The sequence below is a fragment of the Hemitrygon akajei genome, chromosome 12, assembly GCF_048418815.1.
Source record: "Hemitrygon akajei chromosome 12, sHemAka1.3, whole genome shotgun sequence".
Lineage (NCBI taxonomy): Eukaryota > Metazoa > Chordata > Chondrichthyes > Myliobatiformes > Dasyatidae > Hemitrygon > Hemitrygon akajei.
In genome coordinates, this window is record NC_133135.1 from 3,241,409 (window position 1) to 3,254,621 (window position 13,213).

General features: G+C 43.9%; 1 protein-coding gene across 2 annotated transcripts in view; it reads left to right on the forward strand.

The window, feature by feature from the left end:
• Nucleotides 1-13,213, forward strand: part of lrriq3 (leucine-rich repeats and IQ motif containing 3) — a 52,738-nt gene that overhangs the window by 26,821 nt on the left and 12,704 nt on the right. For both annotated transcript variants that reach the window (XM_073062483.1, XM_073062484.1), the window contains exons 4-6: nucleotides 2,484-2,620; nucleotides 6,567-6,669; nucleotides 9,006-9,089. In XM_073062483.1, the coding sequence (XP_072918584.1) occupies nucleotides 2,484-2,620; nucleotides 6,567-6,669; nucleotides 9,006-9,089 (324 nt within the window). The remainder of the gene's footprint in view (nucleotides 1-2,483; nucleotides 2,621-6,566; nucleotides 6,670-9,005; nucleotides 9,090-13,213) is intronic.

A 13,213-nucleotide genomic window follows, 5' to 3' on the forward strand; every position in this document is an offset into this window, starting at 1 on the left:
CTTAAATACACTCAATGACTTGGCCTCCACAGCCACTAGTGGCAACAAATTACACAGATTTACCACCCTCTGACTAAAGTAATTTCTCCGCATCTCAGTTCTAAAAGGACGTCCTTCAATCCTGAAGTCGTGCCTTCTTGTCCTAGAATCCACTACCATGGGAAATAACTTTGCCATATCTAATCTGTTGAGGCCTTTTAATATTTGGAATCTTTCTATGAGATCCCCCCCTTACTCTCCTGTACTCCAGGGAATACAGCCCAAGAGCTGTCAGACGTTCCTAATACAGTAACCCTTTCATTCCTGGAATCATTCTCGTGAATCTTCTCTGAACCCTCTCCAACGTCAGTATATCCTTTCTAAAATAAGCCCCAAACGGCGTGCAGTACTCCCTGAATATACCTCTAGAAATGAATGCCAACATTGCATTCACTGCTTATCTGATGCCACCTGCCTATGATGCTGATTTTTATGGCACAGATGGACTTGTGCAGATGACAATAAACTTGACTTTGTCTTTACTCTACCTTCCCTTGCCTGGATTGGAAAAGACTCACCAGCTGGACTCCATGAGCAGCATGGTAGAGTAGTGGTTTGTGTAAATCCTTACAGTGCCAGCAATCACTGGAGATTAAATTCCACCGCTGTCTGTCAGGAGTTTATACACTCTCCCTGTGACTGTGTGGGTTTCCTCCAGGTGCTCCGGTTTCCTCTCACAGTCCAAATTCATAACAATTAGTAGGTTAATTGGTCAGATATTTGATAAAGTTCCCCATGCAAGGCTCCTAAAGAAAGTATTGAGGCACAGGATCCAAGGAAACCTTTCTTTGTGGATCCAGAATTGGCTTGCTCACAGAAGGCAAAGGGTGGTTGAAGATGGTTTGTATTCTGCATGGAGGTCGGTGACCAGTGGTGGTCCGCAGGGATCTGTTCTGGGAGCCCTCCTCTTTGTGATTATTATAAGTGACCTGGATGAAGAAGTAGAAGGGTGGGTTAATAATTTTGCTGATGACACAAAGATTGGAGGTGTTGTGGATAGTGTGGAGGGCTGTCAGAGGTACAGCAGAACATCGATAGGATGCAGAACTGGGCTGTGAAGTGGCAGGTGGAATTCAACCTAGATAAGTGTGAGGTGGTTCACTTTGGTAGGTCAAATTTGAAGACAGAATACAATATTAATGGTAAGACTCTTGGCAATGTGGAGGATCTGAGAGATCTTGGGGTCCGTGTCCATTGGACACTCAAAGCTGCTGCACAGGTTGAGTGTTGTTAAGAAGGCGTATGGTGTATTGGTATTCATCAACTGTGTGCTATGAGTTAATATTACAGCTATATAAGACCTCGGTCAGGCTCCACGCCGAGTACTATGTTCAGTTCCGGTCACCTCACTACAGGAAGGATGTGGATACAACAGAGACCAGATTTACAAGGATGTTGCCTGGATTGGTTGAGTGAGCTTAGCCTTTTCTCCTTGGAGCGACAGAGGACGAGAGGTGACCTGATACAGGTGTATAAGATGATAAGAGGCATTGATTGTGCGGATAGTCAGAGGCTTTTTCCCAGGGCTGAAATGACTAACACTAGGGGGCATAGTTGTAAGATGCTCGGAAATAGGTACTGAGGGGATGTCGGGTAAGTTTTTCAAACATAGAGAGTGGTGGGTGAGTGAATGCACTACTGTCGGTAGTGATGGAAGCAGATACAATAGGATCTTTTAAGAGACTCTTAGATAGGTACAGGTACATAGAGCTTAGAAAAATAGAGGGCTATGCAATAGGGAAATTCTAGGCAGTTTCTAGAGTAAGTTACATGGTTGGCACAACTTTGTGGGCTAAAGGGCCTGTATAGATGTGCTGTATGTTCTAGATGGGAATAATTGGGCAGTGTGGGCTTGTTGGGCCAGATAGGTCTGTTACCATGTAGTATCTAAATAAAGTAAAATAACCAATAAAATTCCCATTATGAACATATTCCTCCTAATATTTATGTTTATTTTGTGTTTTTCTTGTGAATGCTACTTATCTGATGCCATCTGCCTGTAGTGCCTCAAGTAAGTTTTTCATTTCACCTGTGCACACTTAGACTTGTGCGTATAGATAAACTTGACTTTGACTTCAATGCACCTTCACCCACCTTGTTACATCTCCTAAAATACACCACCTCACTCGTCTCACTCGTTAAATTCCATTTGAAGCTTTCCTAGCCAATTGACCAGCCCTCCTCTCCTTGGTCCAAATCTCTCTCAGTGTCAGCCACACAGACCAGAACCAGGGTCATTAGCAAGGTAAACAGGATTCTCTCCCTTTCAGATACTCCTCAGCCATTTCAGTCTTTGACCAAGTTTCTGGGCGCTTTTCCAAATGTGTCCGCCACTGTGTCCTGTGAAGTTGGTCCTGCTGTTTTTCAGCAGTAGAAGCATTACTGTTGTCTCAGGTCTCAGGCTGAGTCACAGACTGTTGTTGATACTGTCACCCCTCTCACAGACATCGACCTGGTGCAATGAGATGGAGAATATCCGAAAACTGATGGCCACTGTAAACACCATCCTGGCCCATCACTCTCCAGTTCACATCATCCAACGATGGATCCGTGGGCACTTCACCAGGAAGAAGCTCAGCAGGTATTACCCCCGCCCCGGCACTCTGACCCCCACGTTACACCTGCTGAATCAGATTTCAGCAGGTATTACCCCTGCCCCGGCGCTCTGACCCCCATGTTACACCTGCTGAGTTAGATTTCAGCAGGTATTACCCCCGCCCCGGCGCTCTGATTGACCCCCATGTTCTGCTGAACCAGATTTGGGTACAAAGGGACTTGGGAGCCCTTGTGTAGGATTCCTGAAATGTTAACTTGCAGGTTGAGTTGGTTGTTAGGAAGACAAATGCAATGTCAGCATTCATTTTAAAAACTAGGATGTAATGCTGAAGCTTTGTAAGGCATTGGTCAGAGCACACTTGGAGTATTGTGAGCAATTTTGAGCCCTTAACTAAGAAAAGGTGTACTAACCTTGGGAAGTGTGCTGAGGTGGTTCACAAGAATTATCCTGGAAATGAAAGGGTTAATGTAGGAGGAGCATTTGATGGCTCTGGGCCTGTACCTGCTAGAGTTTAGAAGAATGAGGGAGGATCTCATTGAAACCTATTGTATAATGAAAGGCCTTGTTACATCTCCTAAAATACACTACCTCACTCGTCTGTGGGTTAAATTCCATTTGAAACTTTCCTAGCCAATTGACCAACCCTCCTCTCCTTGGTCCAAATCTCTCTCAGTGTCAGCCACACAGACCAGAACCAGGGTCATTAGCAAGGTAAACAGGATTCTCTCCCTTTCAGATACTCCTCAGCCATTTCAGTCTTTGACCAAGTTTCTGGGCACTTTTCCGAATGTGTCCGCCTCTGTGTCCTGTGAAGTTGGTCCTGCTGCTTTCCAGCAGTTGAAGCATTACTGTTGTCTCAGGTCTCAGGCTGAGTCACAGACTGTCATTGATACTGTCACCTCTCTCACAGACGTCAACCTGGTGCAATGAGATGAGCACAGTATTCCAAGTTGGGTCTGACCAAGGTCTATATAGCTGCAATATTACCTCTCAGCTCTTAAACTCAATCCCATGGTTGATGAAGGCCAATACACTGTACACCTTCTTAACCACAGAGTCAACCTGTGCAGCACCTTTAAGTGTCCTATGGACTCAGACCCCAAGATCCCTCTGACCCTCCACACTGCCATGAGTCTTACCATTATATTCTGCCATCATATTTGATGCCACATGGCCAAGTGGTTAAGGCATTGATCTAGTGATCTGAAGGTTGCTAGTTTGAGCCTCAGCTAAGGCAGAGTGTTTTGTCCTTGAGCAAGGCACACAGGCTCCTTGTCCTTTCTGAAACATCTAAAGCCTGGCATTCTAAGTAACCATTCCTGCCCCTGAGCCATCCATGTCTCTGTTATCGCCACAACATCTTAGCTCCAAGTACTGATCCATGCTCTAAACTTGTCTGCTTTGTTCATGATACCCCTTGCATTAAAATAGATACATCTTAAACCATCAGTCTGAAGGCATCCTTTCTCTATCAACTGCCTATCCTCCCTCTCACACTGCCTACAAGCTTTATCTATTTGTGAGCCAGTTTGGAGAGCTTCCATCTCTTCAGTTCGGTTCCCACCCCCCAACAATTCTAGTTTATACTTTCCCCAATAGCCTTAGCAAACCTCCCTGTCAGGATATTGGGCCCCCTCAGATCCAACTGCAACCCATCCTTATTGTACAGGTCACGCCTGCTTCAAAAGAGGTCCCTGTGATCCAGAAATCTGAACCCGCGCCCCTGCTCCAATCTCTCAGCCATGCATTTATCCTCCATCTCACTCTATTCTTATATTCACTGTCGCACGGCACAGGCAGTAATCTCGAGATTACTACTCTGTGGTCCTGATTCTCAGCTTCTTTCCTAACGGCTTGTAGTCTGTTTTCAGGACCTTCTCCCTTTTCCTACCTATATCATTGGTACCAATATGTACCACAGCCTCTGGCTGTTCACCTTCCCAATTCAAGACTCTGCTGCCCCCCTCACTGGACCCCCTGCAGTTCGTGTACCGTCCCAACCGTTCAACCAACGACACCATTGCCATCACCCTCCACCTGGCCCTAACCCACCTGGACAAAAAAGACACGTACATTCGAATGCTATTCATAGATTTCAGTTCAGCATTCAACACAATCATCCTTCAGAAACTGATTGGAAAGCTGAGCCTACTGGGCCTGAACACCTCCCTCTGCAACTGGATACTAGACTTCCTGATTGGGAGACCTCAGTCAGTCCGGATCAGAGGCAGCATCTCCCAACACCATCACACTGAGCACAGAGGGCCCCCAGGGCTGTGTGCTCAGTCCACTGCTGTTCACTCTGCTGACCCATGACTGTGCTGCAACACATAGCTCGAACCACATCATCAAGTTCGTCGATGACACGACCGTGGTGGGTCTCATCAGCAAGAACGACAAGTCAGCTTACAGAGAGGAGGTGCAGCAGCTAATGGACTGGTGCAGAGCCAAAAACCTGTCTCTGAATGTGAACAAAACAAAAGAGATGGTTGTTGACTTCAGGAGGGCACGGAGCAACCACTCTCCACTGAACATTGACAGCTCCTCGGTAGAGATCGTTAAGTGCACCAAATTTCTTGGTGTTCACCTGGCGGAGAATCTCACCTGGTCCCTCAACACCAGCTCCACAGCAAAGCCCAGCAACGTCTCTACTTTCTGCAGTCACACAAAAATTATATAGTCCAAGTCCTTGAGTCCATGAATGTTGCAGCAGCCTGCAGTTGAACACAATGCATCTTCTGCTGAACTAACAGTGAACTGAAATTGTAGCATTCCATAATATCAATGTCCAACAGGGTCTTGTGATCACAAGGAAAACAACTAAGACAATCACTTGCTATTAGACTGCACACTGCCTTCACACACCAATTCTGACGCCGCTCTGTCACAGGCAGCAATACGGTCTGCACCAAGTCCAGCTCCTTTACTTTCTCCACTAACAAGCAACTCACAGATGGAGTACACCTGCAGCACTTTAAATTCTTGATATCTGGTATGGTTTTGCGATTGTAAAAAATATGTTTAAAATACAATACCTCTGGTTGGCCCTGTAGAAGCCATTGTGTCTGAGCGCTCCACCACTATCAAGTCCTAACCTACTGTATTCACCTTTTCTTATAACTCAGTCCCTCAAACTCCTGGCAACATCCTTGTAAATCTCCACTGCACTCTTTCCAGCTTACATCATAGAGTCTACAGATGAACTGAACAGAGGGGATATTTCACTGATCTCAGCTGAGAGAGCACAACCGGAGCATGGATTTATGTTCATTGGTAGAAGGAATGAACAAATACATTTTCAGAGATGGAAAAGGTGAGGTGTGGAACTCACTGTTGAAAGGGGAGTTGGAAGAAGAGCCCTCAGTAACAATTAGGCTAGGACCTGGTCGCCATGGAGGGCTGGGTCTTGGGATTAAACCGAATAAGTGGGGGGGGGGGGAATCATTCTTGAAACATATGAGATCCAAGGATGTCTGCACAGGGGGGTTTGTGGAGATGTTTCCACCAGTGGGGGAATCTCAAACAAGGGGACCCAGTTACATGATTAGGAGCTGGACATTTTAAAACCAAAGTGTGAAGGAAAATCTCACAAAGGGTGGGGATCTCTGGAGTTCCCCACTTCAGAGGGTGTGGAGGCTGGATCACGAGATGGCATTTAAAGCAGGAGATAAATGTTTGACAGATCAGGGGATAAAAGGGGAGATAAGGCCTGGGGCAGATCAGCCATGATCGCATTGACTGGTGGGATAGGACTGAGGGGCCAAGTGGCCCCTCCTGTTGCTGTTCCTGCTCCTGCTTCTGCTCCTCCCATCTGTCTCTGCATGTCCTCTGGTTCTCAACCCCTCTGCCACTAGACATGATTCTCCATAGCATTTGTTAGTGTGAAGAGGAACTCGAATATCCCCAATGTTAGTGACACCAGCTTCAAATCTGGACCAGGTCTAACTGGTTAACTGTCTTTCTGATCCAGGTCCAGGCACACCTCGAACCTGAGTAAGCAACATCCCCTGCACTGCCAGAAGTTGAATTTGTGTCGTAGAGGCATCCACATGCTGGCGGATGGCAGGATGTGGGTGAGTTGGATGATGCAGCTCCTACGTAGTGTCTTTTCCTTCTTCTTAGGAGCATACAATAAGGGAGCAAATGAGACCATTCAGTCCATTGATACTGTTCTGCTATTCCATCATGGTCGATTTATTATCCCTCTCAATCCCGTCTGTAATCTTTGACACCCTGACCGATCAAGAATTTATTGACCTCCACTTTAAATATACCCAATGTCTTGGCCTCCACGGCTATCTGTGGCAATGAATTCCACAGATTCACCACCCTCTGGCTAAAGAAATTCCTCATCTCTGTTCCAAATGGATGTTCCTCTGTTCTGAGGCTGTACCCTCTGGTCCCAGACTTCCCCACTTTATGAATCATCCTCTCTACATCCACTCTATTGGGGCCTTTCAATATTCGATAGGTTTTGATGGGATTCCCCTCATTCATCTAAACTCCAGTGAGTACAGGCTCAGAACCATCAAATGCTCCTCATGTTAACTCTTTTTATTCCATGGATCATTCTCATGAACCTCCTCTGGACTCTCTCCAATGCCAGGACATCTTTTAGAAAAGGGGCCCAAAACTTCTCACAATATTCCAAGTGCAGTCTGACCAATGCCTCATCCTACCCAGTGCTTACCACCCATCCCTACAGTGCCTGAGATGTGGGACTGAGCAGTCAGGAAATGGGGCAACACTAGCCATCCATGCCAGCATTTTTATCACACACATCGGGTCAGGCAGCATCTATGGAATGGAATAAAGAGTTGAGTTTTGGGACTGAGACTCTTCATCAGGACTGGAAAGAAAGGGGGAAGAAGCCAAGATTAGAAGGTTTGGGGAGGGGAAGGAAAGGACAATAACCTAGAAGGTGACAGGTGAAGCCAGGTGGATGGGGGAGCTGGGTTGAAGTAAGAAGCTGGGAGGTGATAGATGGGAAAGTTGAGGCATTGGAGAAGAAGGAATCTGATAGGAGAGTGGATCGTGGGAGAAAGGGAAGAAAAATGGTCACCGGGGGAAGTGATAGGCAGATGAGGAGAAGAATTAAGAGGACAAAGTGGCAAAGTGAAGATAAGGAAAGGGGAAGGGGAAAAAAATTACCAGAAGTTGGAGAAATCAATGTTCATGCCATCATGTTAGAGGCTACCAGGATGGAATATGAGACCACTTGAGAGTGGTCTCATCATGGCAGAAGAGGCACCCATGGACTAATGGATCCCTTCCTGCCCCTAACAGGTGGGGACGAGCAGCCTTAAACCACTGCAGTCCTTCTCGTGAAGGTGCTCCTCCGGTGTTGGTGGGGAGGCAGTTTCAGTGACAGTGAAGAAATGGCAATAGATTTTAAGTTAGGGTGACGCTTGATGTGGAGGGGAACCTGTCACCCTCATCCTTGAGTCCCCGAAAGTGAGTCCATAGTCACAGAGCCAGTTCAGTGCTGCAGCTGGTTCTGGAGCCCGATGGTTGCAGGTCGCAGCAATGGAACCAGTTCAGCCTCAAAGCAAGTAAAGGCTCAGAGTAGAAATCTGAACACTAGTTTGTCCTCCACCCTCAGCCGTGACATCTTATTCTTTTTAATTTGGGTCAGCACTAAAATTGGCTAAGCATTGGTTTGCTTTTCATTCTCCAGCCCAGACCCTGACATTTCTGTCCAGCCCAAAGTTTAATCTGGCCCAAAGTCTGCTACAGCAACGGTTGAAGGGTCATTCCTACATTCTTAAGAGTCCAATTCGCTGAGTATTTCAGGACACCTCAAAAATGTCAAGTCATACAGGTGGTTCATAAGCGCAGATCGCAAAGGTTGTGATTTGCAGTGATCAGAGTCCAGTAAAGGATATTTAGTAGAATTGTTAGTAGTTTTGTTTGCTGCTTGCAAAGCATTGTCACGTATCAAGTAAGTGCCATCTTTGCAAAAATTGTTTCGACATTGGCAACACCAGAGAGCAAGGTTGGAGGTATGTGGTCAGTGTGCAGGATGGAATCTTGGTACAGATTGAGTGGGGGTGATGGGAATATTTCTGACATTGGGTTCAGTCTGTACCTCTCACCTCACTGAAGGATGGGGGTGGGTGGTGTAGAAGTACATTGGGAAACAATAGGCTGTGAATGGACAGACACTGGGTGGATAGGTGGTGAATGGAGTGATGGTGGGTGGACAGGCAGTGAATGGCCAGATAATGAGGGACAGATGGTGGACAGAAAGATGGACAATCGATGGACAAGTGGTGAATGGATAGATAGTGCGTGGATGGACGATGGGTGGACGGTGGATGGACGGATGGTGAAGGATTCATGGATGGATGTGGATAAATAGATGAACAAGGGCTGAACAGAAGTGCTGATGATTCTCCTGGCTGTACAGGTAGAGGACGACACCAAGGATGGTCGATGCAATGCTGTTCACTTACAGATCGACCTCAACAAACTGCACGCTGGGGTGCTGGAGGTGGGTTGCTTCCCTTACCATCACCTCCTTATCCTTCACACCCACCTACCCTCATATCCATCACCACCACCTCCCCTTCACACCAACCCAACTTCATACCCAAACACTGATATGTTGTGAAGTATGTTGTTTTGTGCCAGCAATACATTGCAATAAATAATAATAAAAACTATAAATTACAATAAGAAGCACATATAAAAATTAAATTAAATAAGTGGTGTAAAATAAAGGGTCAAAATAGTGAGGTAGTATTCATGGGTTCACTGTCCATTCAGAAATCTGATGGCAGAGGGGAAGAAGCTGTTACTGAAACACCCCCTTCCCCTTCACCCCACCTACACTGGAATTAGGCTTCTTCCCCCACCCTTGTCCTTTCGCATTCCACCCAGTAACACCCACCCCACACTGCATTGGAGGTAGGCTGCCTCCACCACCCCCTCACTTTCACCCCTACCAATCTGCTCACCAACACTCCACTGGAGGTAGACTGACTAATCTCATCCTGTTATGTTTTGTAACTTCAAAACATTAAACTAATTTGAAAAAAGACAAGCGAGTCTGAAATGTAGGTCTAACTTAATCTTTTCTTTAAACAAAGCACGCATGTATTATGTGGTGGCATGATGACGTAAGCAATTAATATGTTTTTACATATAACCCATAATTGTTTAAATTAGCAAGAATTTTAATCAACCAATATATGTACAAGATTACTCAAATATTACTGAAGTATTAAATACAAATACTCCTCCCTGCTTAGCTATAAACTCCAGCTCAACAGAGATTGCAACTGAACTATATATACAGTATATTATGTAATACAGCTACTATAGACAAACATCCACAGCACAGTAAATTTTAAATTGTCCCATTCTGGCTGAATGATTTCATTGCTGTGGAGGCTTTCTTACTCTTGTGGGATGACATCTTTCCTGACATGGACATTGGTGGTGGGTGGGTGTGTCGCTCTGTTTGGTAGGTGAGACTTGTGGCTGTTAATCTCTGTTTCTGGGGCCTCCTTAGTGATGGTTGTAGGAGTCGACTCTGAGACTACAGGAAGTGGTTTCTACAGCTCTGCACACCTTTCTTCTCCATTTTTCTTCTTTCAGTTTGTGCATCTTGATATTGGGAAAGTGCATTTAGTTCTATGAAATATTTTCTTATTAATCTTTCTATTGCTTCTATTACGATCTGATCTCTCCTCAGTTTCTGCATCCACAACATCAACTGACAATCTTTTTTCAACCGTCTATTGACTCCTTTCCTTTTGGCTACTGGGACTACTGGAATTGCCCATGGGTTCCATTTAACCTTGCAAAGATTTCTTTCAGCTTCCATGTGATCTAGCTCACTGGCTACTTTATCACAGATGATATAAGGAACTGGACTGGTTTTGCAAAACTTGGGTGCAGCATTTTCATTTAACACTATTTTACCTTTGATACACTTGGGTTTTCTAATGCCATCCTTGAAATCTGCTGTGGCATCATCCATTTTCTTTCTTAATTCACTTTCATATGGCTTCAGCGTAGGGGATATGGCATGCAAATAGTGGCAAGATTTCCAATCAGGTTGTAGTTGCCCCAGGCAACCACACCCCCACAATGCTTCTGCTTTCACCATATACAAGCTCAATGTGGCTTGTTGGTATTCCACTGTCACACATGTCATTCCCACAGGAGCTATCTTTTCTGTATAAGTTCTTAGTTGGATATCTTAAGGCCTTTAAAATGCCATGCAAACTCATTTTGTGGAATGACTGAAACAGCTGATAGTGTCCAATTCCATTTAAATTAATTTGCCATTCACTTTTAGCGTAAGCCATATTGCTTGTCCATTTTTAATGTTCATACTGTAATTTCAAGGCTACCACAATCCTGTTTTCACTCTCATCATTATCAGATTTTTCATCAACAGCTGTCAGATTAGTGATATTCTTGAAAATTCAACTTGTACTTTAATCTTTTTCTCTTTCCTGTGCAGTCCATTTATTTTTGTCTGCCCAACATGCTCTTTGTATGTGTCCTACTTTGTTACATTTTCTGCATGTTTTGCCTTTTAACCTGCATTTGTTTGGTGCATGTGAGCCCCTGCCACAACAGTAACACAATTTGTTTGGGTGGGTAGAATTATGTTTAGACATTGCAATTTTATTCACGCTCACTTTCATTCCTGACAGTAAATCAATTGCATCTCAGGCTGCTGTTTCCATTGATACAGCAATTTCAACTGCTCTTTTAAATGTAAGTTGTGCTTCAGTTAGGAGCCATTTTTGAATGCTTTCTTGTAAGATTCCACAAGCTAAAATATCTCTTAGTTTATCATTAAGCCCATTACTAAACTGACAATGCTCAGATAATCTCTTCAATTCAGTATCATAAGCTGAAATGGACTCCCCTTTCTTTTGATTCTGTTTATGAAACCTAAAGCGTTCCACAATCAACAATGGCTTTGATTCTAAGTGCTCCTGTATCACTTTTACAATAGCAGCAAAGCTCATTTCTTGCCAAAGGGTCTCAGCCCGAAATGTTCACTGTACTTTTTTCCATGGATATTGCCTGGCCTGCTGAGTTCCTCCAGCATTTTGTGCGTGTTGCTCGGGTTTCCAACATCTGCAGATTTTCTCTTGTTTGTGACTCACTTCTTATTATCTATTTCCTACTTACTTACTGCCCATTACACCACTGTTTAAGGCAGTAATGAAGGTCCTCCATCTCTGGTGGTATTCAGGGCTTCATGGTCAATAGTTTCCTTTGGATTTCACGACTGTCAGTCATGCAAGTCCCAAGTGGAGACTCAGGAATATCATCGCACCTAGCTGTCGAAGGACCCTTCATTGCTGTTCCCAGAACAATTTTGTTTTACCAGTCAGGGTTATTAGCCTTGAGCTGAACCCCCAAAGCTGGAGGACAGATGGACCACACTTAGTCCGGCCTCTACCCTTTGACCTGTTTGGCACGGGTGACCCTATCAAGAGCCTAAGCGTAAAGCCCTGACTCCAGCCAACATAGCTCACCGGGTCACTGACCCACACAAGCCTCCAAACCCTACGACAAGTTTGTGGCCCACTTAGCTATAGTATTTCATTTGCTTCAAAATACTGTTCCAATAGTTCAGTATATATGAGCCAATTACTTGTTGTGTAATCAAATTCATCAATCTCTCCAATGTAGCCATGATTATTATCACCCAGGAATCACACTTTATGAACCCTGAATTTTTCCATTTATGGCCACTTTTTAAAACTCGATTGTGTCTTCCCTTGAAGAATATGCGTTTTTTGGAACTAGACCATTCCTCACTGCATTTTATTTTATTTTGAACATCTTGCTGCAGTTTAAAAGATTGATAGCCATGTAATGTTCATCTTCAAAATACCTCATCACCAATGTTACGTTTTGTAACTTAAAAACATTAAAATAATTTAAAATGCAGGTCTAACTTCATCTTTTCTTTAAGCAAGGCATGCAAGTATCCTGATCACAAATGCAATTAATATATTTTTACATTAATATATTAATGTAATTAATCATTTAAATGAACCAAGAATGCTTAATCAACCGATATATGTACAAGATTACTCAAATATTATTGAAAAAATATTATTGAAATACAGTGCCTATAAAAAAGTATTAACCCCTTTGGAAGTTTTCATGTTGTATTGTTCTACAACATTGAATCACAGTGGATTTAATTTGGTTTTTTTTTGACACTGATCAACAGAAAAAGATTCTTTCATGTCAAGTTGAAAACAAATCTCTACAAAGTAACCTAAATTAATTACAAATATAAAGCACAAAATAGTTGACTTATAAGTATTCACCCCTTTAATATGACACAGTAATTCATCACTGGGGCAGCCAATTGGTTTTAGAAGTCACATAATTAGTTAAATGGAGATCTGTTTTTGGAGACCTATGTGCAGTCAAGCTGTTTCAATTGCTTGTAGTAAAAATACACCTGTATTGGAAAGGTCCATCTGCTGGTGAGTCAGTATCCTGGCAAAAACTACACCATGAAGACAAAAGAACACCCCAAGCAACTCTGCGAAAAGATTATTGAAAAGCACGTCAGGAGATGGATACAAGAACTTTTCCAAGTCACTGAATATCCCTTGGAGTACA